The following is a 27,769-nucleotide window of genomic DNA, read 5'->3' on the forward strand; positions in this document are numbered from 1 at the left end:
CATCAGGAAGAACATGTCAATCATGTTGCTACATTGGACATTCATGTTTCCAGTTATAATACATGAAATCAAATGTTTGGATTAAGAACAAAAATCATTTTCAAATGTTTTACTATATGTGAAATAAGGGATTTTCTAAAATGTAAGGACATAATGAACAAACACAATGAGTGAATCACCATCTAAAACCAACCATCTCCAGTCACAGCTGTAGTCTTTTCTTTTAAATCGACAGAAATGCACTTACTTATCAGAGTAGGAAAAAAAAAATCTTTATATTCGATTTTACCCAATGAGGGAAATAAGAAGACAATAAGTGTTTTAAAAAAACAGATAAAAGAAGTGATGAGATAAGTCCACATCTCAAAGGGATCAAATAAGCAGCAGCTCTTGATCTAAATTGTACATTCACATCTTCTTTTTTTTTAAAATCAAATTTATCAAATCAATTATTTTGATTTAGAAAAAAAAATCTTTTTTTTATTTTAGAAGTTTCTTTTACGAACTGAATAAAAAAAAATGTACTGATGAACAATCCTTGCTTGCAGCCTCACACCTAACTACAAACTGAATATTCTCTTTTAGATTTTATCCAGAGAAATTCAGCGCTCCTCCACATTGTACATACTACATAATTAAATGTAAAATAATAATTTAATGTAACACCAATTACATAAAGAGAATCCTTATAGTCGCAGCCCTGCATTCAAGTTGCGTTCACAACCTGCACACACAAACACAAAAGGACGTGTGCAGAACAATTCAGAGGAGAATTCAATAAGCTTGTTGGGCCGTGATGAGGACAAGACAGATGGCTCAATTAGAGCAAAAACCGATGTAAATCTCATCAGGTGAGGAAGGTGCACACACTGGCCCAATATCGACGTCTTCATACAGAGGGAAAAAAAATCAGCATTAACAGAAATCAACAGGTGCTTGTAGAGAAGTTCTTCCACATCGATCATGTTAAGAGATGAAAACAAAAAGCCCTGAAGTGGACTCAGTCATTCTCTGTTCTCTGAAGGAAGTGAACTCTCAGAGTCCATGTTGGATAAAAACAGCTGAACACTTAAAGGACACCCCCCCCCCCCACCCTGCCCCCCTTTTCTTGCCCTTTCACTGGATGGATGCAGTTTGACTCTCCCGTCACATCTCGTACCCGAGTCACTCACACCACCTCATGGCTCGTGAATTAACACACTCGTGCAGGACGTCCAGTCTTATTGCCCCTCACAGAGCTCCAGATTCCAGAAGCTCGCTGAACACTAAACCTTTTCATCAAGTAAACAAACATGGAGTAACTTTAACACTATTTTATGGTGGATTCACGGCTGCACGCTGGAACTTGGATTTCCCAAAATTAAACTGAAATGAATCCCACAGGGAGAGGTTTGACTTTTTATCCTTAACCTCTGTCCCCGATCTAACAAACTGTGCTATCAATCACAAAGCTAACGCCGTCAGTGAAGACCACAGCTGAGAGGCTGCTCCAATCGGGTTGATTGTTCATTTTCTGACGTGTCGCTCCAGGCGAGGTTGCAGTTTTCCCTGAATCACTGTAACGTGTCTCTGACTTACTACTGTGATCATGTGAGCTGTGCTACGTTTCTTTACTACGACTTGTTTTTTAGGAGGCTTGCATAATTGATTGGACACTTTGGGAGCAAAGTGAAGTGCGGTTATGATCTGAAATGTTACAAGCTCCTCACTTTAGGAAGCAGCTGTGTCAGAGGCGACTGAAATATAAACGTGTAAGCATCTAAACAGACAGCTGGCTAATCGGAGGTGACGTCTTACAAGGCTGTTTTAATCTCTTTTAGTGCTTTCAGACATGACGTGTTCCTGCAACAACATTTGATTTGATCACAAAGGAAATTTACAATAAGGCCATCTTGTCTTGGGTGGGAAAGTTTCTGAGGGCTCCGTCTTCACGCGTCGTCCCCACGATGTGCTCCGTGTTTTTTGAGTCCGAGGATCAGAGGTTGGCCGCAGGCGTCTCTGCGTTGTTCTTGCTTCGACCTTTCCCAGCGATGGGCCGATCTCTCTCCTCCCACAGCGTGACGCCGTCACAGGCACAGATCTGTTTGGGGTTTTGGAAGAGAGCAGCTGATCGGGCGATGATCCCACAGGCCAGCCTGTAGAGACAAGACGACGGTCCTCTCGTTAACTCACAAGAAAAAGAAAAAAAAACCCTTTTCATACAAGCACAAAACTCCTGAATGGTTCCCCAAATGTTTAACGTGAGCTGCACATGTGAACAAAATCAGCTGAATTTTACACCCCGACTTTTTCTGGAATATTTCCCATCAGCCCGTCTAAACAGAATTTCAGCAACAAGTTCGAGTTGAGCCGATGCAGGAAAGCGGAAGATAACATTCAGGATCATTTCCCAAGAGCAAGCAGGCGAGGGGGGATGACGTCCATATTCTGTAACCGGTGCCTGACCGATGGGATTCTTGTGCACAAAATGAATCTTCTTCATCAGGTTTTTTTGCACACTTATTTTTTTTTCCAGCTGCAGGATGTTCGGATTTTTTTTGTCTTTTTATGAGTGCATGTGAAAACAAATTCAAAACAAGCTGCACTCCCGCATCATAGACACCTGCTGAAGTTATTCACATTCTTTTGTCCTCTCAGGAATAGTGACATAAAAGTCGCCCACCTTTCCCCCGAGTTTCCAGTCTGTCTGGAGAGAGGGTGAGCGCCTCGGCCCAGGTCGTCCTCCCCGGCATCTACGACCAGCGATCGACCGATGATGTCCCACACCTGCGGCGAGAGCACCGAGGCGTCAGTAAGGAGGCTTTCAACATTCTTTGACCACACGTGATTTAAAGTTCAGCATCACCTTCAGCTGGCTGTCCTCCAGTCTGAACGAGGCTCTGCCGTCCGGGCCGGCTTCGATATTACCCAGATCACCTACATGCTTCACACGCGAGAAAAACTCCAGTGAATAAACGACAAGGAATCGCACACAAAGAGCCACCGCCTCCACCTTACACACACTTAATTCGACCTGAAGATGGAGTTCTGACGGGCCCGTGGAGTTATCACGAAGAGATAAGACCGTACCCGTTCGTCGTCTCCTGGACCGCCGTGTTGTTTTCCAAAGGGGTTGTAGTGCTCGCCGCAGCTGCAGAACGAACAACCAAAGAACCTCATTAAATATTTAAACACGAGCTGCTGCTGCCGTCCATCGCAGAAGAAAAAAAAAAAAACATCACCAAAAATGATCTACTCATTTTGTCCCCGTCCGTAAAGATTCAGAGAAGTGACAGCTGACAGACGTCTGCACGCTGTTTTCACATTACGGAGATTTCTCTTGCACTCAACACTGTTGTGAATTATTCGGCCTCTTCGTTACTTTGTGTGCATGCATGAGATGTTTAAAGACTGGACAGTTTAATAATTACACACGTGGAGTCTCGTGTTATCATCCAGAAGCCTGAAAACGTCGATGGCCTTAAAAAGGAAAACGTCACATTGCAAAATAACGTCCCGAATTCGTCCCATGTTTGCCACACAGCGACCCCACCTGAGGCAGTCCTGAGTGAGGTCTCCCAGCGTGTGCACGTGAAGGCCGTGGGCTCCTGGCTCCAACCCGTCGATGGTCCCGTCGATCAGACAGCGCTCCTCGGACAGCTGCAGGAAACGCACCACGCCCACGGTGTCTCCCGCACCAGCCAGCATGGCCACCGCCGACCCCAGGTCTGCAGTGAACGCACGCGTATAAGAACACACGGACACAGACGTGCCAGAGCAGGGACATTTGCACATGTAATGTTGCATTATTTTTGGTGCATTACTGTAGATGTACAGATGAGGTTTGTTTGTTTACAATAAAACAGCACAGTGCATCTTTAAATTGGATCAGGCGGTCTAGAAGCTGTGTGTATTTATCTGCTGTGTAGTTTACATAAAGCAATGATCATGTCACAGTAATGTTTGAACACACTGGTGATAAACACCGTCTGTAATGTTTGAATGATTATGATTCGTGCTGTGGATGCTGCTGAGGTTCGACACACAGCGCTCCTCCTCCTCCTCCTCTTCCTTTCGTTTCTCACCTCGCTCCGATCCTCCCATCCCCTTCAGCACGGCTCTGCGCCCCGTGCTCTCGATCAGAGCCTGGACCTCGGCGCTGGTCAGAGCAGATTCCACCAACACCTCCTGCTTACCCACGTCGACGCTGACCGCCTGCACTCCTGCCAATGACAATCATCACATCACACACGCACACCTTTTCCAACGCAAGTTATAGACCCTTTATTTCCATACAGACACACATGTCGTACTCGTGTGTTCAGTGCTGATTGGTAAGAACCATCAAAAGTTGTCAGAGGAAAGTATGAAAATCTAATACAAGTTGTACAAATTGTTTCTTCTGTTAAACTTAATCTTTTTAAATGTGTTTGAAAGTCGTCCAAACAAACCGAAGCAGACTAAATATTCAAATCGTTTTTTAAGACTCATTCAAATTCTTATTTTATTCTTGCATCCTTTCTTCAATATGGGAACTATCACTCTCTAAAGGTTCAGTTTTACTGAAAGCCACACGTGTTATTTGCATGCACTTTAAGTCTCTTCGCTACACTAGTATTTAGTATTCAGGGAAATGATTATGAAATGACAGACCTGTAAAAGCTTTCTCATGTTACCCTGTTCCATATTTATCTAAATGTAAAGCACTTTGCATGTTACTACTGATGCCTTTGCTGTATTTGGGAACATTGAGAAATGGTCTCCAGTCTGCTCAGGCATGCATGAAGAAAAGCCAGACCAACACATGACAGACATGTGACATAATCCACTTAAACTGCTGCAAATTAAAGCGTTTAAAAAAAAAAAAAGAGCAGTGACAGATGACAGCAGGAGTAGTCTGTGTGTGATATAATGTGTTTACTTCACAGTCCTTGCTGAGCCTTTTGAGTGTTTACATACCTGGTCTATCTGACAGGGCTGCTCGGATTTTGTCCGCACAGCTCTCACATGTCATCTGCACCGCAAACTCCAGCTGCACACAAACAAATGCACACATGGGACACCTGTTGTTGTTCTACATCCGGGCACTTCTGATAAACACGTTTAAAACATGAAGCATGGCATGGTATGGGATGTAACTGCGTAACGACGTTACACCACAGTTATACACGTTATCTGCCAAGACGACACAGCAGCTTCGAGCTACAGCAGCCAAATAAGGCACATTTTTGTTCTGAAAATGTAAACCGGTAAAAAAAAAGCCTTATATGTATTAAATGTGATATATTTTAATGTCAAACCTTTGTGGGTCTCTGTGAGTCCATTTTGCTGGCGCACGTTGCTGCCTGGGCTATGAAAACTGAATTAAATAGACAACTTCCCACTTTTCTAGATACGGAAGCGAACCAGCTGTATCTGCACACGGGCGCCGCCATGTTTGTGAGGTCACAGTGAGGCTATACGCGCGTTACCGCCGCCACGTGGCGACTACCTGTCACTGTAGTTTTCGTCAGGATTTGATTTGACAAATGTCTTTTCTCGTGTCTGCGTCATTAGTTGTCATTTGATAAAACAAAAAAACGTTTTTAACGTAAACATACTTTCGATTTTAGCTCATTAAATGTTGGGAACTCATTTTGGGAACCTCAGAGTGAAATGTCTTGGACAAATCTGGAAATTACTGTAGTCTCTAATGAAAAAAATACATATCTTTAAACAGATCCAGATAGAAAGATGAACCGAAATCAGTGAATTCCTTTCAGTTTTTTCTTTCTGTCACATGTTTTTTTTTTTTTTTTTTAATTGTCAGTTTTCATTAAATAAATCTGATTGGTTGAAAACTGTCAGAAATTTGGGTCATGGTTGTTCAGGGAGGAGTTGGTTGTAGGTATAGTTATATTTTAGTGTTGCCTTTTTTTCCTTTTTGCTCCCTTTTGTAACCAGGACTTGAGTTTGTTCCCTTTCCCTTTAAGAATAAATAAATCCTTGCATGTGAGATAGTTACAGAAGCAGCATGGGATGGTTGTGTATCAGGGTCACTCTGTTTGTTGTCATATGGGCGTGGAAGATTGAAGTATGTGGATAAACAAAGAAGGCTGTAATGATGATTGCTTCCTCCGACTCAATTTCATAATGTGTATAGATTATTGCTGCAAACTCGACCTGTGGATTAAAACGTTCAGTATGGATGAGACCACCACTAAGCTGCGTGTGTGTGTGTGTGTGTGTGTTGTTGGCTATACATCCTTATTATAGACTCTCTCATGATAAGCCACAGGAGGTAGCAGATGACCGTGATGAAGCGTAAAAAGAAATCTGGGTCGCAAAAGTCTAAAATAAAGAGCTCCCGAATTGAATCTCTTGGAACTAAATTTGGGATGTTAAGTATAGAAGGAGACACGTTTTTCACCACTGTGCACATGCTCTGATCCAGAAACAGAGCCGTCATTACGTCCAAACAACACCAAGGGGACAATGTTTTACAGGGAAGAAAGCAGAGCGGCAGAACACAGATCCCTCTGTTTCTGCCGGCTCATTGGCTTTGACCTTCGACCCCCGTGCTGGGTAATACGACCACAGGCTTTAAGAGGGCTGAGCCAGTGTGCACCAGGCTTCAAAACACACAAGTTCAGCCTTTTGTGTGTGTTTCTTTGAGAGAGTGTTTCTTTTTTCTCTCTCTCTCCCTCCGTCTCTCCCACAGCGGTGTTTAATTTATTGGGTATACGTGGGGAAACTGTCTCGAACCTTTCGCCCTCGCGTTGATCCGCGCGGCGCTGAGCTCGCCGTTCAAAGGAGAAGAGGGTGACACCTGAGCCCAGACACACACACACACACACACACACACACACACACACACACACACACACACACACACACACACACACACACACACAAGCACAGAAAAACAACCCATAGAAACTGAATCATTTGATGAGAAAACTACACAACTAGATGGAGGAAACTGGGGGAGAAAGATCATAAGAGGGGGAAAAAAAAAGAAGAAGTTAACAAAGAGGAGTGTGTTGGTGCACTGACAGGCAGTGTTGACCGGCCCTCGTGGAACAGTGTGAGGTTTTATCTGTACTAAATGTACTAAATTATAGGACCAGTGCAACATGTCACAGTGTTTTGGCTTCAATTTTGTACGACTGAAGGAGATGGAGCATGTTGTCCATGCAAGGATAAGAGTTCATAGAATGCCTCTTGTTCAATCAAATGACTTTGTGAAGGCTTACACGAGCATTTGATCTTTGAAAACTGTTAAAAGAGGAAAGAAAACAAAGATTTAGGGTTAGATTTGATTTGAAGTAGGCCTATATCCCAAAAAGAACCAGATTTAAAAATGTAATTTGAAAAAAAGTTTCTTTTCTTGAGCGATGGTAAACATATTTAGGTTCCATCTCGACCCCACACATGCAAACTTTGGGTTAACGTGTCCACGCCTCGCTTTCGACCGCGTCCGCAACCTCATGGCGCTGAATTATTCAGCTCCAGAGAGGGGGGGGGGGGGGGGGGGGGGGGGGGGGGGGCCGTGGTGGTGGGGCCTGTTTGTGCTGTTAGGGACCCCACAGAGGTCAAAGTAATGTCACAGCCCAGCCGAGCACTCTCCGTGTCTGCTGATTGCACCCTGACAGCTCGAATGGAAGATGAAGCCAAGCGTGTCGGGGTTACGGCGTCTGTAGCGGTGGATGGAGGAGCCCCCCCCTCCCCTCCTCCTCCCCCCTCCCCTCCTCCCTCAAACTGGAGAGCGAGGACCTTTTTTTATCCAAAATGAAAAGACTTTGTCCTGGTTTAACTTTAAACTATGGAAGACAAGTAAGTCACTTTGATGTCATGGAAAAGAGGGACGTGTAATTTTGATTTTCTTCTTAATACGACAGCATGATTCAGTCTGTAAAAAGCTTTTAAATCAAAAGAAGTTTGGTACTGTACAATCTTACTTTCAATCCAAACTATTATCATAACACATGTCGAAAAATAAAGAAAGCTATGCAGATTAATGACACAACTAAACACAGAACAGGATGAGAAACAAAGGTCCATTCTTTGATGTTTGTCGTTTTCCATAAAGGTCAACTCCAGGAGGAGGGAGGAGCTGCAGATCTTTGGATTGGTACACTGATGATCACTTTGCAAAGATCTCACTGTGATCGCCTTTGACAGCAAACCAACACGATGCTTCTTCCGAACAAATCGCAACTCACTAACATTTTAAAAAGCAGGAAAGGAACGAAAGAAAGCGATCGATAGGAAAACAGCCTCATAAACAAATTCTGTCTATTCAGCGCTGCGGTGTCATGCATTATTGCTGACCCACAAACAGTCTGAAAACTATTAATTATAATGCCGGCAATGTGTTTAACAAACTATGGACAAGCTCTACAGCTCATCAGCGAGAGGATCAATATGACGAAGGAGAGACCGCATAGCCTCATCAAAGTCTACTTTTCCATCCTGGAATAATGACCCACACAGAGGCCTGCTGCATGGCTGCAAACACACTCCCCCCCTTTTTTATCATTCAGCATCCAACCCAAAAGTCCAGGTCACAATCGAACCCTCAAGCATCCAAATAAGAGGTGACTGAGCCACACACACTAACTCCACCAGTGTCAATATCTGCCATTCTTGGTCAAGCTGATAGATAGATAGATAGATAGATAGATAGATAGATAGATAGATAGATAGATAGATAGATAGATAGATAGATAGATAGATAGATAGATAGATAGATAGATACTTTATTGATCCCGAGGGAAATTCAAAAAAAATGTCAGATGGACAAGTCAGTACCATGTACCTTAACTGAATCCATCTTTAAGAATTGCATGCATCAATGATTGAATGTTTAGTATAAAAGTGTGATATGCTGATCCAATTATGTTTTTAATACAAATACTCATATCACACAATAGGAGGTTTTATCAGGCTGGTAGAAACTGCTAATAACAAGTAAACTGCTTTAAAAAAAAAAAAAGACTAATAAGGGCAACAGCAACTGTAGCTAAGACAAATAACAGAGTCCGTTATGGAAAGGTTGAGAATATTGGATAAGGGAGGAAGGTCTCTCCCCTCTGCACACACACACACACACACACACCCTCCCACATGTTCCACCTACATGACCCTGTAATCACTAAATGCATCCTTGCCTCTGCATTTTTTTTTATCAGTCGGCTGTCAAACCCCAGTTCAAATTCAAATTAACTCCATTTGCTTATAATAATAATAATAATAATAACGGGTTTTTTTAAACGTTTTAACGTACAACCCATTGAACAATATGGAAATAAGTAGCACACAATAAAAACATGTGAGCAGCATTAGTCTTAAATGTGAATCACGATGAGACATGAAGAGTTCACCTGGATTAGACAAAGTGAAGCTTTAGGCAATAAAGCAGTTATTAAGTATTACTGACTACATTTGGCCTTCCATGGTATCCGGGTGTCCATGGTCCACGCTCACTGAGATATTAGTGTGTACCATGTGCGGTTTACTTGCGTGTGCGCGTGTGCTAACCGCGTGCCCAGGGAGCACGCGTCCTTAGAATCATCACAGGCACAGACGCGCGCATTGGCTAAAGCGAGAGAGAGAGAGGGAGGGAGGGAGGGAGAGAGAGAGGTTGGGCAACCGTCTCCCGGTTTTATAGCACGAGGACTCGCGAGGAGCCTCTGATGACAGACAGACAGCAGATCTGCCGCCTCACTGCCTGCGACACCTGAACGAGCATCACGCACAAACAGAAGGAGAAGCAGGTTAAGCTGGAGGAAGAGGAACGGAAGCTTTCCTGCAAAAAGAATAAATATAATAAAGAAGAAGACGAGGAAGGCGAGGAGGAGGAGGAGGACAGCGGGGGACAGACAGCCGGCTGGCCGGGACCACAGAGCCCTAAAACTGAAGGAGAAATCACCACTGTGGGCTACGAGCGCCTCATCACATCACAGCTCGGGGATGACAAAGGTGGGTGACAGTGTGCTGTGCGCCCATTGTGTCAGCATCTTTGTCCTACATGGCGCCTTTAATCCTCATAGTAGAGAAATACATAACTGTGGTGTTTTTTGGAAAGGAGAACGGGGTCGGTGTGACACAAGAGAAGCATGTATTTTCCCCCCTCCGTGTGATACAGGGACGATAACGCACAAGACACACCAAAGACAGCCGAGCAGTTTGAACAGAGGCGGATTCATTGAGAAATAAGGCTCTTTAGGATGTGTGTATTTTTATTTTTTTACAGTAGAAGTGTGCAGATGCGGGGCGGAGTGTTTTCATTCAGCACGACCCAAAAAAAATCTCATCTAATCCGGCTCACATTTGGATGGTGTGAGACCTTTTAAGGAGGTTTTTCGTTGTTGTTGGTGTTGTTGTTGTTTATGTCCCGTGACATGCCTCATATGTGTGTGTATGTATGTGTGTGTGTGTGTGTGCGAGGGGGATGAGAGAAGAGAGAGAGGGGGGTGTCTCTCCTTGAGTGCCCGAGGCTTGTCGGGATGATTGATTTCTCCAGTTCAACCAGATTATAAAAGCGAACACCTATGCCAGCCAGCCCGGCCGGCAAATTAATTAAACTGCACGCGAGAGATTAACCTCGCGAGATTATCAACGTGGACCCCGTCGTGTAGCACACACCCGGTGGAGTATGATAAAAAGATGGATGGGAGGTGGGTAACAATTAATGACAAAACTATTTCTGTCTGGAGCTTGATGGCACGTTTAAAGGCGAGCAGCCCTAATTGTTCAATATTTTCCACGACGCGTGTTTGATTCCTCTCCATTAGCCCACTGAGTGAGTGTGGATGTTGGATGGAAGTTGGATGAAGTGTTTCCATCTGATCCCGCTTCATGTTACATGATCAACAATTAAGTATTCAGTCAATGCGTCATCCAGGTTTTTTATTATTGGACAATTGGTTTGTGAAAGTAATGGGATAAACACAGTGTTGATTTAACTGGTTTGACAGTGACGGAATATTAAAAAAAAAAAAAAAAAAACCCACAGCTCTTCATTTATGGGGTAAGACAAATGAAGAATGCAGGATGAGCCGTCTTTAAGCACAAAAAGAAGAAAGTCCCGTTCAAAAACTGTTCAAGGCAGAAAAGAAGGCATCCTTCTCCCTGAGCAGACAGATCAGGAAAACACATAAGAACTGGATGATAGTTAACTTTGCAATTTTTTACAATTCTAATATAAGAGTTAAGAGTGTTTCACACCACAGCGAATAATAATAATAATAATAATAATAAGTTATTAAAAGTAAATCTGAGACTGTAAACGTTCGAGCTCTTTGAGTCAGCTACTAAAGAGACACATGGATAATTATTTCTGTGTAAGTGCCGGCTGGGTAAAAAGACACTGACTGGTTTCACTCCATCACAACAACGCTTTTTGATTTTGAAGACTGAACATGTTCGGCTGGAGCATCTCAGAATAACCTGAAGACATAACTCCAAAGCGTGCCCTTTCCCTCGTCCATTTATCAGTCTGAATCTGCGTCTCTCCTCTCCAGTCTGTCGTGTCCCCTCGTGTGTGTGTGTCCCTCTCCTCCTCTGCGTCTTCCAGTATGTAGGTTAGCAGCAAGGGGAGGGGATGTGACACAGACCTGAAAAAAACTTTTTTTTTTTCCCCCCTCTGGTATGTCCACAAGACCGAGTGATGAATGTGTGCTCTGTCTGGAGAATAGCAAAGCACAGAATCACAATAGAGGTGAAAGGATGGGAGGGTGGAGAAGTAACACACAGATCCGTTGATTCAGGCTCACACACACACACACACACACACACACACACACACACACGGGCTAACACGATGCCTCTTGAAAAAGTCAATGTGATAAAGTACGTTGTGCTGACGTTGTGCTGCAGCTCATCACTGGACTCTTTCTGGACGCTGGGTGCCCTTTAAAGACCGGCGCTCTGGGGAAAAAAGGGTTTATTTATACAATCTGAGACGACCATACACAGCTCAGTGGCTGCTGGCTGTACAGCGTTGCTGCTGAAGATGGTAGATTTCAGGCTTCCAGCCAAAAAAGCAGAACTGTTTACTCCTTCCAAGGAACTCCTTCCATGACTCAGAAATGTTGGTATGTAACAGAACTTCCTCCAAGGCTCTAGTCATTTATTTCACCAGATGTTGCCTTCAAGCGTACTTCTTCTTAGTCAGAGACCAGTATGGTTAATGCCTAAGTACCCTTGAGCAAGAGATTTTCGACTCCTAAAGGGATAAACAGGTGGCTTGCTTCTTCCAATCTAGACAATGAACTCAAATCTAGAAAACTCAGATTGGCTTGTTTGATACGGGTTTTATCTTCTTTGACCGCCTGTCTGTCCAAGCATCCCCGACAATAACAACCACAAGCTGAAACGTGAACTTTGTTTTTAAGCCCTAAGTCGTGTCTGCGAGGTGGGACTGACCTTGAGTAGCCTGAGAGGCGAGACTCAGGGCGAAAAATCTCAGTTCATACAAGCAATCGCTACAAAAGGATGTCGATAAATTCTGAAGTAATGAACATGTATCATGAATATTTAATCTGTTCAAAACTGGGGCCAGTTTCACAAAGATCAACAGGAACAATGAAGGGTTTTTTTTGATGTGATTTGTTGACTTTTCACTGAGTATCAGATGACAAACAGTTTGGGAGAAATCTGAATTTTCAAGGGTCGAAAGTTTGTTTTTACTGCACAGATTTAGACTCGTCGAAATTAAAAAAATCTATAAACTACGGTCACAACATGTTTGGAGCTTTCCTTTAAATCGCATAAATATTCAAACTCTCCTTAAAATGGTTTGATTCATTTTTGATTACTCATCATATCAGATGTTTAATTCTTTTGTTCTGGTCTTCAGGTAAGCTTTAAAAAAGAGACATTAAATTGGACAACTATGCCAGAGGGTTACATCCGTACGTTTGACATTAGCGTGTAATGATAGATGCTTCTGTCCCTGCTCGTATACGTCCTGTGTTGTTTGAAATGTCAGGATGATTTTCACCAAAACCGGCAGCGTCAAGAAAATTCACCTTGATCTGTTATTTAACCTTTGCTGAACCTGCCAAGCCAGCCCAGATTACATTCTTCCTCGTGATGACGAGAGGTGACAAGAGGCGCAAAAAAATAAATAAAAATGGAGCTCTAACTCAAACATTGAAGTCATGCGGAGGGCGTGGACGTACAGGCTGTGTTTGTCAGAGAGGAGCTGTGGATGCTCCACGCCGTCAGCATCAGTCCGTCTCCTGCCTGACGCGTGTTAGTGGAGGTCAGGACTTGTGTTTAAGATGGACCGCGAGCTTGAGTGATTAGAGCCCTTGTGATTAAAAATTTACTACTCAGCTCGCCGCAAGAGAACTGAGGGAGTGTGTGTGTGTGTGTGTGCTTGCATTTATTTGGTAACATGTGGATGCGAGCCAGAGTGAGATTAACTCTCCATGTCTAACAAACCTCATAGCTTGACCCGGCTAGCCGGCAAACACACACACACACACACACAGAAAATACATGTATACACTACCACTAGATCTCCTGTTGGGTTAATGCCGGCCATGAGCTGCTCCTCTTACAGAAGCACACACACACACACACACACACACACACACACACACACACACACACACACACTTAAACACACACTGAACTCCGGCCAACTTTCAGCCACTTTGATGCATTAGTGTAAAGGTGCATTTTCACCTCTCTGTGGATTAGGCAAACAAATTGATTTTGATGTTTGTGCGCGCTCGTGCGTGCACACAGAAAAAATGATAGTTCAGTCTCGAGGTGAGCGCTGACGTGATGCGCACATATCAGGAGTTTGCAAAGCTTTGTTAGTTTTTCCCGTGGCTTGTTACAGAGTCAATTTGATCCTGTGAAGAGCCGAATAAGAGACAGCAGCAAGTCGTCTTCTTAAGTCCTAACACGGATTCAGAAGTGCTGTGAAATGATGAAAAATGTATTCTGAGTCGCCCTTTATCCCCTGTCAGAAATGTGAAAGGCTTTTATTGTGTTTGCGTGTCGGCCTCGGTTCCGTCTGCGGCCGCTGGTGCCAGATGAAGACAGATGGACAGGGGTTTTGTCGGGGTCTGGGCCCGGCTCCAGGGAGCTGCCCTTGGTGCAAACGTTTTCATCGACTTGTAGATGTCAGACAGACAGAATCCAGCAGACCCTGGATTAAAATGGTCTGGGCTGGAAGATTATGGGAGCAAAGGCCTGTATCAGGATGTCCCTGCTGTTTGGCATGATAACACAAAAAGCATTTTTTTTATTATTAATACTCACGCAGCGTGCCGGTAAAGTGTTTCAGTAAACCACAGACTAAAGGTGTGTTTATAGAGATGTTCTCTGAATACTAACAGAACCAAGTCTGAGTCAGTTTGAGAAAAGTGAGAGAGAATCAGTTTTTTTTTTTTTTTTTGATAATGATTTCATTTTAAATATGTGATGTTTGCTTTCGGGCTTTTTTGATGAAATGGCCAAGGGCGGATTTTTAATGATGCTGGAGCACGGTGGACAAGACTCAACTTTGGAAAAGGTAAACTTAGAGCTCCTGTGCACTTACGATACTATAAAATGACAGCAGGATACGATGATATGATATGAGACAATATGGCAGTGTGATGCGTCACGATACAACACAATGCGTGATGACGCTTTGCAAAATCAGGATACGATACAAAACAATATGACACATGCGTAACTGTCCCTCATATGAAAATGGATTAAATGCAGATTGTATAAACTTGGTTTGGATTTTAAAGGGTATTCTGCGTATTTTGTCTATAAACTATGACATGTTGGTCATAAACCATTCGTTTGTATTCTCTGTTTTGGAAGCTGGTATTCTGCCATCTTGCCTGCAAATGCAAAGCAGTGGAGTTGAAAGGAATCAAATGGAAGTGAAAGTATCTAAAGAACTAATACAGTATATTTAGAGCGTGTGAAATAATGTTCCTGACAGGTACAGATGTGTTTTATGTCGTTGACTTCGGGGAACACATGGGGCCTGTTTGGGACTCGTTCTCGGTCAACGTCTTAAAAAGATCTTTTAAAACGAGCGGCGACCTTCGTGAGACGGATGAATGATGATCTTCAGCAGCAGATGAACATGTACGCAGAGAGCTTAGCAGAAATGTAGAAAGCGACATCAACAGGGGAAAAGGAAGGAAGATGATCGGTATTACTCAAAGCTATTGACCTGACCTTGTTTTTAGGAAATCACAACGTTGAGCACTTATATATGCCAGTCAAAGTATGATTATCCCACTCATTCTGATTGAGATAATCGGATTAACGTTTTTACATAACTGTTTCTATAATGAGATTATTGCCTTAAATGGGATTAGGGTGAAATATTGGCATGCACACATACCAGATGTCATGATTTTAATCTAGTTCCAATTCTTTCAATGATTGGATTCTTTTCCTCAGTTTTCCTGTCCTCCATGTCCCGACCGAACCTGGAGTCAAGTAAGGGCCAGTTCATGTTGGCGAGTCGATGGTCTTGCATATGTAAGTCTAGGGTTGGCTCTCTGTGTGGTTCTGTTCCCATGAACCCTGAGGAAACATAACCCCCTCTGAAGAAAGACGGACAAGGTTTGTTTTTGCTTAGAAGGCCCTGATTAAACCAAGTACAGTCGTCCAGGGGAACAAGTGAGACTTGTCAGCGAGGACGCACCGCGTCAGGGGTCGGTAACAACCAACCATCCGATAGCTTGTCTGAAGAATCAGCCGCACAAAATAATCCAGAAACCAGACACTTCGAAATGCGTATCACGTCCCAGCACCTGCAAAGCTCCAGTTCAGAAACAAACTTCCTAATATTTTCTGGTTTTGATTGTCTATTTCTTTTTGCCTCCTTTGAGTGAAGCTTGTTAGAAAGATGAATGCCTTCTGTTTTTTTATTGCACTGCCTCATATTTCCTCGTATTAGATAGCCCACAAAGTGAAAGCCGAACCCCTGGGATGAGGTTTAATACATGATACCTTGAAGGCCCATGTAGAGCTGACGGATGGTTTGCTGTTTTGTTCAACGCTGCAGTTTGATGATAAATCTGGCATGAACACAGATCCATTTTTTTGAATTTCCTTCTTTGGGGTTTCAGACAAATTACTCCTTAGAATTTATAAATAATACTCAGGATTAGTTAGTACAACAAAAGGTGTATTCAGATGCTTTCTGTTCAATTTTTGAATACAGATCAGCTTATTTTAAGATATCTGGATCACACGTTGTCAAGGACTGCGATTTGGGAACAAACACAATAAACTCAGGCCTTTGAATTATTTTCCACAGTTTCCTTCGATTCATCTCTTTTCATTTCCTCCGTTTTCCCCCAACACCTTTATCATCCTGAAACAAGACATTTGCTCTGATGAACAGGAGGATCCTCCAAGGAAAAACCTCTGTGAAGACCTGAAGGCGTTTCCTCCCCGAGCCGCACAAACCCCGCCAGTGTTAGAGAAGTGGTTAAAGATGTGTGTGTGTGTGTGTGTGTGTGTGTGTGTGTGTGTTTTCCTTTGTGTCCATGTGGCATTTCAACCTGTGAAAGTTTGTCATTGTGAGTTTATGAGGCCTTCTTGGTTACAGTCTGTGTGAATGGGGCTTTATCTATTCACACCAGTGTCTGTGTTTGAACACGTGTGTGTTTGTATGTGTTTGGCAGGGTGTGTGTGTGTGTGTGTGTGTGTGTGTGTGTGTGAGAGTGTGTGTGTGGGGGGGGGGGGGGGGTCTGGCCCTTTAATGAATCTTTTTTTTGGTTGGGGTGGGTCTCTGTTATCGAGTCAATACACAGAGTCTGGCTGCGTCCCCATACAGCACACACACACACACACACACACACACACACACACGTTTGTTGCTCTGTATTGTGAGGACACAGGTTTCCATGTAATTGTAAATTGTGCACAGCTTTAGCTCCACTCTGACTAAATCACATCTTGTAAGAAGACTCTTCTCCGAAGAAATAATTTTACGCAACAACAAGTGACGTTGTGAAATGCTTGATTACATTTTGGAGCAGAATAAAAACCAATATTTAGATCCAGTATTTCCACTGAGTAGTCAATGCAGACAGGTCAATACAGGGCTAAGCTTAGTTTAACCTAAATTTAAGTTATCCCGAAAACCAAGGTTTAACCAGTGAACGGGCTTTTAACTGGAGCTGGCTAAAATGTCCTCGCTATAAAAAAAAACAAACTCTGCAGTCCTCAGAAAGATATAAACATAAGAACACAAGCACACACAGATAAAGCAATCATTGCTCAGCATTCACAGTAAATACAGGTGTGCAAGCATCCACACCGGCATACCCAAACAGAAACTGTGCACACCAATCCCAACACGCTCCTACCCTCACCTATCCACAAACAGATTCTCTGATAAACAAACTCTTCTCCTGTCCTAACACACACACACACACACACACACACACACACACACACACACCGTGGTTTCACTTCAGCTCGCTGACTGCAAACGAGTCTGGATGTTCGGTTGAGATGCTCGGGTGGCGTGTGAAATCTGATTACAGTCTCACACAGCTTCCCTTAGCGGCGGGAGGGTATTACTGCCGCATCACTCACCGAGTCTGGAAGCCTTCAACCACATATTCCACTTTCCCTGTCTGCATAACTGCTCTGTTGTCTGGGGCTACAGACCTACTGGCCCACTGGATAGACAAGAGCTGAAATGTAACACGCCACGCTACATATCTGCTCGAAGGCGATCTTGGAGAGTAGCGTGAAGGGGAAAACTAAAAAAAGGTTCGTTGTCACTTTTGGTGTCTATAGCTCGGAGTAAATCAATAAAAGTTATTTTTTTAAGATGAACCAAAATGACCGAGGATGAAGATGCATTTTATCCCCGTTGTTTTTTACTTTTTCTTTTTTTTTTGGAAATATGTCTATATAAAGTCTTTTTAATATTTGCATAAAAGGTTAGTTATTTTAAAGTAATCCTTTAAAAAAAAGTTCTTGTTTGCTGGCAGATTTGTACCGCCTACCCTTTCCCTTGTTGAATTTATCAGCTCGAGATAGCCAATTAAGCTTAATAAGCTAATGTTATTAACCGTCCTAATCAAGCTTATAATTGATTTTGCATCGTCAGATATGGAGACTCCAGCTGAGATTTTAATTCAAGCTAGTTAGCGTGACGTGCTCTCGTTTTCCGCTCACGTTCGAGCAGACAAACTCTTAATTTCATCTATTTCCAACACCTTTTTTTTTTTCTGTCTGGTTCTGGTTTTGTTTTGATTTGGAGAGGGTAAAAATAAAAGCCAGCATCCCGAGTCGACATGTGAGGACAAGTGCTGTCACTGAATCCACACGCAATAATGTGCAACTAATGAAAGTCAAAGCCTGCCATGCCGAGTTAGAGCTGGTCAGCTCATTTAAATAAACAATAACCAACAGGCACAGCAGTTGAATATTTGCCAACATTTGTTTCCCTCACAGTCCTGCAAACATTGCATGATTCTTCGCTCCCAAACAGGAAGGAGGAAGTAGACCATGTGGGCTGACACATTTGTTGGATGTGTTTAATTTTGACCTCTCTGTGATCCTTACGCATATTTTCTACTTGAATAACATTAATACCGTTTGATCTGCATTTATCCAAACAGAACACATCTGCTGCAGATGGCTGTTCAAAACACATACGAGTCTGACTCTGCTCGTTTGTGCTAAAGTCTGAGCTCATGATGGAAAGATTGATTGATTCATTATATTTTTACTGCAACCTTAAATTTACCGTCACTTGAGTGACTTTAATAAATGTCGAGCCCGTGTGTCCTACATGGTGTGGCCGTGACGTGACCGTCCTTCTTCCAGCTCTCACCAGTATAAAACATGCAGCCACACTTGTTTTCTATCTTGCTTTCCCTCCTCGTTCTTCTTTTTGGGAGCGCCATTCTCGCCCGTCTCTTTGCTCCACACCAAAGTTTCGCCCTCCGGCAGCGTGCCATCTGCTTTTGACATTTTTAGAATGAGCAGAACTTGAGAGAACAGCGTGTTTATTGTCCCATATTTGGTTAATTATTCAGACTCCGGCTCTGCGTTGTGAGCGGCCGGCTATATGAAGGCATGAAGTGACACAAAGCACGACTGAGACTCATGTTGGGAATCTGGAATTTGGAGTCTGTCGCTCTGATTTCATTCCTCTGAAGTGCAGAAGTGACAGTTGGAGCGGAGACCAGGATGAATCGTCGCTATTGTCAGTCCAGCAGTTGTCCTTTGACCCCTCTGCTATGCTGAGTGCCAGAGCCTCAAAGCCATCACAGCCACATGGGTGTGAGCTATATTATAGCCGTAATGCACATCATATTCAGAGCAGTGGACTCTATTAGAGAAGCTGCTGGCCAATAGAGGGAACATACAGTCCTCTCAGCTTAGAGTCAGTGTTACAGCTTGAAATCAACAGAAGAAAGGGTACCATCCAAGTCATGTACGTAATCCTGATGTACCACCCTCGCTCAGAAGAAGAAGCAGGAGTGGGCTGTTTTGTTGTTGTAGATGAAATATGACACCCTGGTGTGTTGGCCTGGTGCCCAAGAAAAATGGTTAAAGAGACCTCTAGGTTGCCGTTTAAAAAGTGTGGAGACCTCTAGATTGTTTGCAGAGTGGAAAATAGTGTGACCTTTTGGAAATCCTTCAAGTTGGCAAAATGTGATAAAGGAAGAAGACCCTCAAATTCTTTTATAGTTTTTGGAGGAAGTGTAATAAATGGGGAAAAAAGTTGTGCCTTTCCACAGCTGAAAAATGGTGATAAGTCATTTTTAAAAAAAAAATTCGTTTGACTTTGAAGTGGAGGAAATGTGATGAATAGCATCTGTAGTCCATGAAAGGGAAAAACACAAGATAGGTGCTGTCTCGTGTAGCATTGAAGAGGAGAAAACATGACAAAGTACACCCGGGTTTACTCTTCCAGGGGAGAAATCAACTGCCTATCAAGACATCACAAGATCAAGGTTGCATCTAAATCTGGAAACGTAACCGTTTTTTGTTTTTTTTTGTCTCCGGCTATTTTCTCTCTCATTACAAAGATTGTGATACTTTTGGTTTTACCTTCATTAATTTTTTTTACCAAAAGAGACGCGCCGTTGCTTAAAACAGCAAAACAGTTTAACGCCCAACAATTCAAATTCAACTCAATTTGCTTCCTTTCTGTTCGTCTCCAATAAATATTCAGCCATTTCGAGGTGAACTCAGCTCCAATCAGAACTTGACGTTAAGTCTGCTTATTTCACTCAGTAATTACTCCACAAGTTATTCTGAAACGCAGACCACAATATCACGGCTTATTTGCTTTTTAATTTCCCCAATTATCAGCACAGACTCAGCCAGAATTAACGAGAGAACGCTCCTCTATCAGTTTGATAAATGGCTGATTTGCCTGCTCCAGGAATAATCAACAAACGAGACACCCAATTAAACCCATTTGACCCAGTCATGATTGGATGTGAACGCGGGCCCAGCCTTCTCCATCGCTATCTAATTGCTTGCAGGGATTTCCTCTATCATATCCGTGTTATATTGACTTTCGTAACTATTGATCTTGTTTGCATGTGGGCTTATCAGCTCATTAGCCTTTGTTGTGTTTGTTAATGCGGCAACGTGGGTGTAAAACCCGACGAGGGTTAGAGTGCAGAGTCGGATCTAATGGCGTCCAATTTGGTGATCAGACATTGAGTGTTGGTTAAAATGGGGTTTTTTTTAACCTGCTTTGCAATGCGGTCAATTCTATTTTCTGCAGCAACAAAAACATTTTTACACACTAATCAAACTCCCTGAGTCTTCTGCTTCAGGCTTATTGGTTTAGTCCACCTTATGGCTGTTCTTGTGAGTTTTTAATACCAAGAAGCTCCAGTTTGAAACAGTGTGCCCTCAGGCCGGTGATTAAGCCGTAATGAACCTGCAGGGTTTTAAAACGCTGAGGTTGATGCAAGCGTCTGGAGATGTTAAGTCCATGTAAAAAAAACAAAAAAAAACCAACCTCAGATACCCAAGCAAACACAGCAGAGGAGCCCGGGAGGAACAGCTGCAACAGTCATCTGCAGTTACAGTAGCAGGTGTGAAGGAAGCGAATGATGAATCTGATCCTGCAACAAATATTCATGCAGTAACAGCCGGGTGAGATTACACTGACGTTATAAGCATCGTGAGTAAAGTATTAATGCAGGTCGAATAAAGAACTTCTCAGAGTATTTCCTGCATTAAAATCAGTGTCATTAGAGACATTAAGAGAAATCACAGTGTTTCAGAATCATTAAATACAGTCAAACATCCGTTGAGGGTTTAAAGATGAATGGAAATGATCTCTGACCTCCCGAGTTCATTGGTTTCCTTTCATGTTCTGACCCATTTTGCTGCTGTGTTTACAGGCATATCTTATGCAGACTCATCCGAAGAATCATCAAAAATGAAATGTCTGAGTAATTATTCAACATGACTTTGAAAGTTACAGTTGGGTTGAGTTTCTCACTGAATGACAGCGTGGAAACATTTCTCCACGTAAACAGCCACTTCTTATTTTAAAATTGTATTACGACTGAATTCCCCCAACTTGTTTTAGTGTTGTTAACATCTAGATTAACCTGCCCGCATGGGGAAAGGGAAATGCCAACTAAATAAAGGCTTGTGGAAAGTGGCGTTCTCTTGGACTGATAAAGAAAATGAGGTGGTGAAAATGGCGAAGGTTTGAAACACTGTTGTGTTTTGAAAAGGTTTAGTCTTCCTTCATTTAGAGATAAAGTGGATCGAGTCAGGAACCGGGAAGAGAGAAAGTGGGGAATGACCTGAACCCAGCTGGAGGGCCACGGTTTCTGTACTCGGGGAACGCACAAACCAGCAGCACACCTGCGTCCGCTCTGTGAATGTCTCCGGTTAAAAGGAAGGCTTCTGCATTTTCTTCTGATAGCAAGATTTGAAAAGTGAAATCTTTTGTGTCCTATTTAGCGGCATAAAAAAAACCACCTGACATTGTCACGCTGGATAGTAAAAACAAACGTTTCAGACTAAAAACGTTTTTCATGACAAGTAAAACGTAGCAGTGATCATTTGAGTGAAGCTTCTTAGACGTGGAATAACTCAGGAGGCGGGGCTTAAATGATTGGAGTGTGTGCGTTTACAGGACAGCGGGTCGAGATGACGGCTCCTTATTTGATCCATCACATTTATTGATTTCTGTCGGGGTGTAAAGACCTTTTTAAACAATATCAAAGAGTGTATGCTCCTACCTTTCAATACAGAAGCTACTTCATGGGCACCTTTAGGTTTTTCAACTTTTGCAGCCACACTTGTTTTCTATCTTGTTTTCCCTCCTTGTTTGTGTACTGATGCTTTCTTCACGCGGGGGCCGTCAAACGCCTTAACGATAACGCTGACGTCTTTAACAAATGTGGGTCCACTGCGCTCGTGCTCTCATATCCAGGGTAAATTAAAGACCTGAAAAACTGGGGCAGAAAACCAATTTTAAAACTTCTAATGAATCACACAGCCAATAAGAGAGGAGGGAAGGAATTTACTGAGATTGCCTTGAGACTTTTTCGGAGTCATGACAAATTAATTAGGAAGGAAAGGAGCGCAGCCAAAGGAAGAACACACACCGTATACTATTGGTGCATGCATCTACTCATTAAATCACTATGAAGCTGTGTTTTTATTAATCAACTGGACCACCTTGTTGGTCCGTCGACTTGAGTAAAAACTCACATGTTGGCTGATAAAAGCAGACAAGCTTTTGATTCAAGCTTCTACATGTTCCACTGCGGCGCTCAGGCGCCTTTAAAGTACCTTCAGCCTCTAATCGTGACGGCGTCTTCGCTTAATTGCATCGTGCAGGCAGCTCTTTTTCCTTTTTCCTGCTCTCTTTCCCGCAGAATCAAAGCTCTCTAAGTTAAAAGACCCCCGATGAAAACGTAGTGTAACTCTGAGAGAAGCTGGCGTGTTTTGGATTAATACATCTTTCTCATTTGTCATCCTGATGAAGTGGGAGATTCTCTTTTATCCTCAGCGTCAGGAGAAAAACCTAAGCGGCACACTGCAGCAGAATAAACTGTCACCCAATGAGAGCGGGAACACAAAATCGGATGTGGTCCAAATGAACCTGCTGGATGGCTCAGCTCCCTCAGCTCTTGCACTGGTAATTGGCATCGAGCTGTTTAAAAACAGAGCTGCGGCACGGGAGGCTTTTCAAAAAGCCCAACAATTGAAGTTGAAGAAAAACAAAGCGGGTACGACGAGACGGTCAGCTCAGTTGATGCGAACTCTGCGGGGCGGGTCAGCGGACCGGCAGGAAGCTGTGATCTCGTCTGGTCCAAGAGCTTTAGGGCTTCGCCTCGGAACATCAAATTAATTTGGCAGAGAGGAAGCCTGCGTCTTATGTAAATGAACATCTGAGTCGAGGAAGCACGTCGGGTTCTCTGAGCAGAATATGAATGCAGATAAATAAAGAGGAGGGAGTGATATTTCTGAAGAGTGTTTCGCCTTGAATCGAACACACATCAGCCCCCCCGCTGTAATGAACTGTACAAAATAAACACACACACACACTCAAACTAAAGGAGCAGAACAACAACCTTTCAAGTGTCACTGCGTGCTTATGCACCAAATTGCTTTTTGTATTTTATCGAGGCGTTCAGCCCGCACGAGGCCTGCTGGAATAATTAGAAACCTCTTAAATGTTCATTCCTGGCCGAGGCTTGGAGAAAATGAAAGGGTTCGCCTCCGTCGTTTAAATGTTATGTGCCTGTGTTTAAAGGTGCTCACACAGTTCAGAGCAGATTTTGTCTCGTGGAGAAGCACACAATTGGATGTAAAATGTTCGACCTGCCGTGTTTGGTTGGCCTCCGGCTCGCCCACCCGAACCGTCTCGTCGGCTTCCGGGTCGCTCACCTGAACAGCCCCCCCCCCCCCCGTGTTTGACGTCAGTCTGGGCCGTTCTCATGAACTGCCTTGGGCTTATTTGCCTGAAGGTCCGGATCTTACGCTCTTTGTTCCTTGTTTCCCTCTCTGTCTGATTCCCTGATGTGTCTCACCCGTGTCTTGTCAACGCCACCTCCCTTTTCTGTCAGGTCTGTTGGCTGCGTGTCCTTCTCCACCAGTGTTTTCCACTCGGCTGATTACCTGATGTGTCTCACCTGTGTCTTGTTAACTCCACCCTCTGTTCAGTATTTAACGTCTGCCTTCCCCTCCCTCTGTGCCACTTCGTCCTGTCTCATCATAGCAGCGTTACCAGCATTCTTCTGTTTAGCCTTCTTGTTCTGACCTCTGATTCCTGCCTGCCGTTTTTTTTGAACCTCTGCCTGATTGGACCGACCACCGTGTACCGAACCGTGCCAGCATTTAACGGTTCGAGAAACTGCTTCTGCCTTTTGAGTCGTGCGTTTGGGTCCCCTCCTCTGTTCATGACAGTACGAACTGGAAAGGTAAAGCAACCATCTTATTGAACGATCTTGTTTGTGAGCCGTCATGCTTTCACACTGACAGAAAAGGAGGGCGAGGTCTTTCCACCACTGTTGTAAAGATTTCTTTACATGTCATGCCTCTTTTGCTTCTGCGACACCATAACGCTATGTAAAATCCCACCCTGGGACACCAATATGAAGCCTTTATGGGGCTTCATTGTGAAAGTAAAAAAAAGTGAAGCGATGTCAGAGCTTCGTTACAATGCCACAGTAGAGAAAAGCAGTCTTCAGCATATGTGCTTTTTTTTTTAGTGTAAAGAATGAAAACAGGAGGGGAGAAGGTCAGGTCAAACCTGAGCCACACAGCTGCCAAGTCCGAGCCAGGAATGGAGAATAATGTTGGACCTTTTTTTATTTTTTATTTTTTTTTTAGAAAGTCAGAAATATTCGGACATAGCCCTCGCTTATCTGACAGAAAAAACATGTGGAGAAAAGGTGTTCCCAGTACTGTCTTTCTTGAGGGCGTTTATTTCTTTCAACCTCAGCCGCGGTATTCTCAGAAATTATCAAAATGCTGTCGAGGCAAAACACATCAAGTGTGGGTTGCAAGACTCTCTTTGTCATTTGACTTCGCCTAAGGGGAAAATCGTCTCACTGATGTTTTTAGTCCTTCCCTCTTGTCCTCTCGCTGGATTTGGCTTAAGGCGCTCGTAGGTAACAAATGATCCAAAGGCTTAAATGAATAAACCGCACATACAAGGTCTGATGTTGATTCTGCCCATCAATCATTTCTCCATCTTCTTGTTCCCATCTCTCCCTTCAGCCTTTCTTCCCACTTCCCATCTTCCTCTCCTCCCTGTCTTACACTCACTACTTCATCTCCCCCCCCTTCGCCCGCTCTCTCATCACTCTCTCTGGGGGGTCATTTGGGGGGAGATAAAGCCTGTATCTGAGTGTCCACGGGGAGTCTATCCTGCAAGACGAGTAATGATCCAGACACGCTTTCAGGCACAAACCCCACAGACACGTCAGAAAGAGCAGCTGCACACGTGCACACACACACACACACACACACACACACACACACGTTTGAGTGTGGACATGCGCTCCACTCTTTCTCTGCCTCGCTAACAGGTCCAGGAACAGGGTGGAGCAGATGCTTAAAGAGCACCTTAGGGAGACTAGCCAGAGAGCCCTGTCCGCCTTTACTGTTAAGATACAGAGAGACCAGTGGAGAGGTGGGAGATGAGGAGGAGGGAAGTCAGGGAGGTGCACTTCAGATTAAAGTAACGAGGATTTGAGGGAGACTGTTGGGAGAGAGCGATAAGAGAACGAGGCCGAAGCTGTGATGTTCTTTGTGTCGAGGCTTCTACAAAATCTCAAGTCTTTGATTCACAGCGTTGCGGCACCGTGTTCGTGGTCGGGCTCGTATTGAGCGTCAGCATCAACTCAACTTATCCCATCTCTAATAGGCTTTGGTTACAAGTGACCACAAATTGGACCTCGTAACAAAATTCAATTAACGGTCACGCGGCGATGTTGTGAAGCAGAGACTATAAAAGCATCACACAGACAGTTCACAGACGCATCACTTTGTGGTTCAGCTAAGATGAAGGTTGGCCAACTAATTAAATCTTCAATTTGTAATCAAACTGGGCGTATCGATTGAACCAAACAGGCCCGGTTTTACTAGATTAAAGAGTTTGATGCACACCGCGTTATACTTTATAACAACCACAGACGATTGTAGGATAAATAAATAATAAATAAATAAATAATAAATCAACTCCAGGAAGTTGTCATGGCACAAATCTTTTAGCTTCTTTTTTAACAATTCCAACAAACGTTATGAACGAGATCAACTCTTTCCGCATGTAATTCTTGGCTTTTTCATGTGCATCAATCCTTATCGGATTCATCTCTGTTCACCAGCGTCACAAAGATCTAAATTAAGAAGCGTATGTTTTGATGTCCCTGACAAAGCCAGTGGGTTTTTTTTTTTTATTCCAAGGCTTCAAGCCACTCAGGGATCATCCAGGTCTATAAAGAAGTAAAACGTATGAAGGGTTTTTCTATCTCCTGCTTTATCTGTATTTTTTATTTTTTTTTCATTTCTTTTCTTGCAGAGTGGGTACAAAAATATGAGGAAGGGTTGAAAAAGACTCAAAGCTATCAGGATAGTCTCTTTTTTTCCTGTTGTTATTGAAGAAGTTGACCATTAAAGCTTCAAAAGCAGGTTGAGAAGAGGAACCTAAACCTCTTTTAGCAGCCTGATACAAAAACGACCTCTAAATATACAGTTCTATCAGAAGAAGGAGAATTAAGTGAAGTAAATAAGATGGAAAAGTCTATATTAATCAATCTATAAATCAATGTGTTTTTTAAGTAACTGCAAAGAGCTACATGCTGGAGAACAGACGTAACCAACACCAGTGATGTGGAAAAATGTGAACAAAATAAACCAACTAACAAACAGAGTCATCACACAAAACGTATTATTAAGGGTGCAAATGTAAATGTAAATTCAGACTCTTATACATAGAACATGTCGAGCAAATTGAATTGATCTCTTGAAAATGTTCAATCGTACACGTTTAAAGAAAATTTGCATTTCAACTTGAACTCTGAGCCAATCCACACGGCAGAGAAACAAACAAACAAAACACTGTGTTGGTGTAGGACTTTAGTGGTTTTGGTAAGAAGCTTTTTTTTTTTTTTGTCAAAAGCAGGATGACAGAGCTTTTAGAGGCTTACTTTGTTTATGCTGCCATGGCAACCAGGAACCTCTTATCTTGACGGCTGTGGGAGCCACGACTTCCCAATTTGATCTACGAGTCTAACCTCGTATGAAAAAGGTTTAAACCATATCGGCTCTTCGGCCTCTCCAAATGTAAAGAAGTGGAAGGGTTGAGCAGCAGAGGGGGAGGGGTGTGTGTGTGTGTGTGTGTGTGTGTGTGTGTGTGTGTGTATAGGATGGGTGTATCCACAACTGTAGAGAACATTTTCAAGCCTCATATCTGGGATTGATTTTGAGGATTTCATAGATAAAGCCACGGACATAAGCAAACAGCCTTCCTGGAAAATTAACGGATTTCCTAAAATGCCGAGAAAGCCTTAAAGGATTTCTGAGAACTCAACCCTGCTTTTTATTCACCCTTAACCAACACAACCCTCAAAACAGCGAGCATTTCACCGTCAAGCTCATGACTAAATCCTCAAGTCATTAAGAAAATAAAGTCTTTGTCCTTGAGCTATAAATCATTGGCAGCTGCAGATGTACAGTAAAGGCCAAAGAACTAATTGTGAATGGAGCTGCAGCTGTTACCGGCACAGCCTCGACTGCACTGCTGACCAGTTGTTGCTTCTTTCTCCTGCAACAAGGTCACCTTTGAAATCTTCCCCAT

General features: G+C 43.2%; 2 protein-coding genes across 2 annotated transcripts in view; one reads left to right on the forward strand and one right to left on the reverse strand.

Annotated features, from left to right (window-relative positions):
- Positions 1–413: 413 nt before the first annotated feature.
- Positions 414–5,440, reverse strand: ccs (copper chaperone for superoxide dismutase). The gene is made up of 8 exons (XM_079370815.1): positions 5,280–5,440; positions 4,939–5,011; positions 4,065–4,202; positions 3,533–3,707; positions 3,070–3,130; positions 2,846–2,923; positions 2,663–2,766; positions 414–2,135 (listed from the first exon to the last, which is right to left on the reverse strand). Exons 1-8 carry the CDS (start codon positions 5,412–5,414, stop codon positions 1,976–1,978), a joined length of 924 nt encoding a protein of 307 aa, XP_079226941.1. The 5' UTR covers positions 5,415–5,440; the 3' UTR covers positions 414–1,975.
- A 4,172-nt stretch (positions 5,441–9,612) lies between these two features.
- gal3st3 (galactose-3-O-sulfotransferase 3) overlaps positions 9,613–27,769 on the forward strand; it is a 30,493-nt gene continuing 12,336 nt past the window's right edge. The window contains exon 1 of the mRNA XM_079370911.1: positions 9,613–9,942. The gene's annotated coding sequence lies outside the window, so the exon portion shown is untranslated. The remainder of the gene's footprint in view (positions 9,943–27,769) is intronic.

Source organism: Symphodus melops (genome assembly GCF_947650265.1).
Source record: "Symphodus melops genome assembly, chromosome: 20".
NCBI classification, from domain to species: domain Eukaryota; kingdom Metazoa; phylum Chordata; class Actinopteri; order Labriformes; family Labridae; genus Symphodus; species Symphodus melops.

What these genes read in the sequence shown, in the direction of transcription:
- ccs (XM_079370815.1), bottom strand. Translation starts at nt 5,414, where the DNA reads ATGGCGGCGCCCGTGTGCAGATACAGCTGGTTCGCTTCCGTATCTAGA. An exon ending in ACTCACAGAGACCCACAAAG is followed by an intron (nt 5,012 to 5,279) that starts GTTTGACATTAA and finishes GTTTGTGTGCAG; the next exon opens with CTGGAGTTTGCGGTGCAGAT. An exon ending in CTCACTCAGGACTGCCTCAG is followed by an intron (nt 3,131 to 3,532) that starts GTGGGGTCGCTG and finishes TTCGTTCTGCAG; the next exon opens with CTGCGGCGAGCACTACAACC.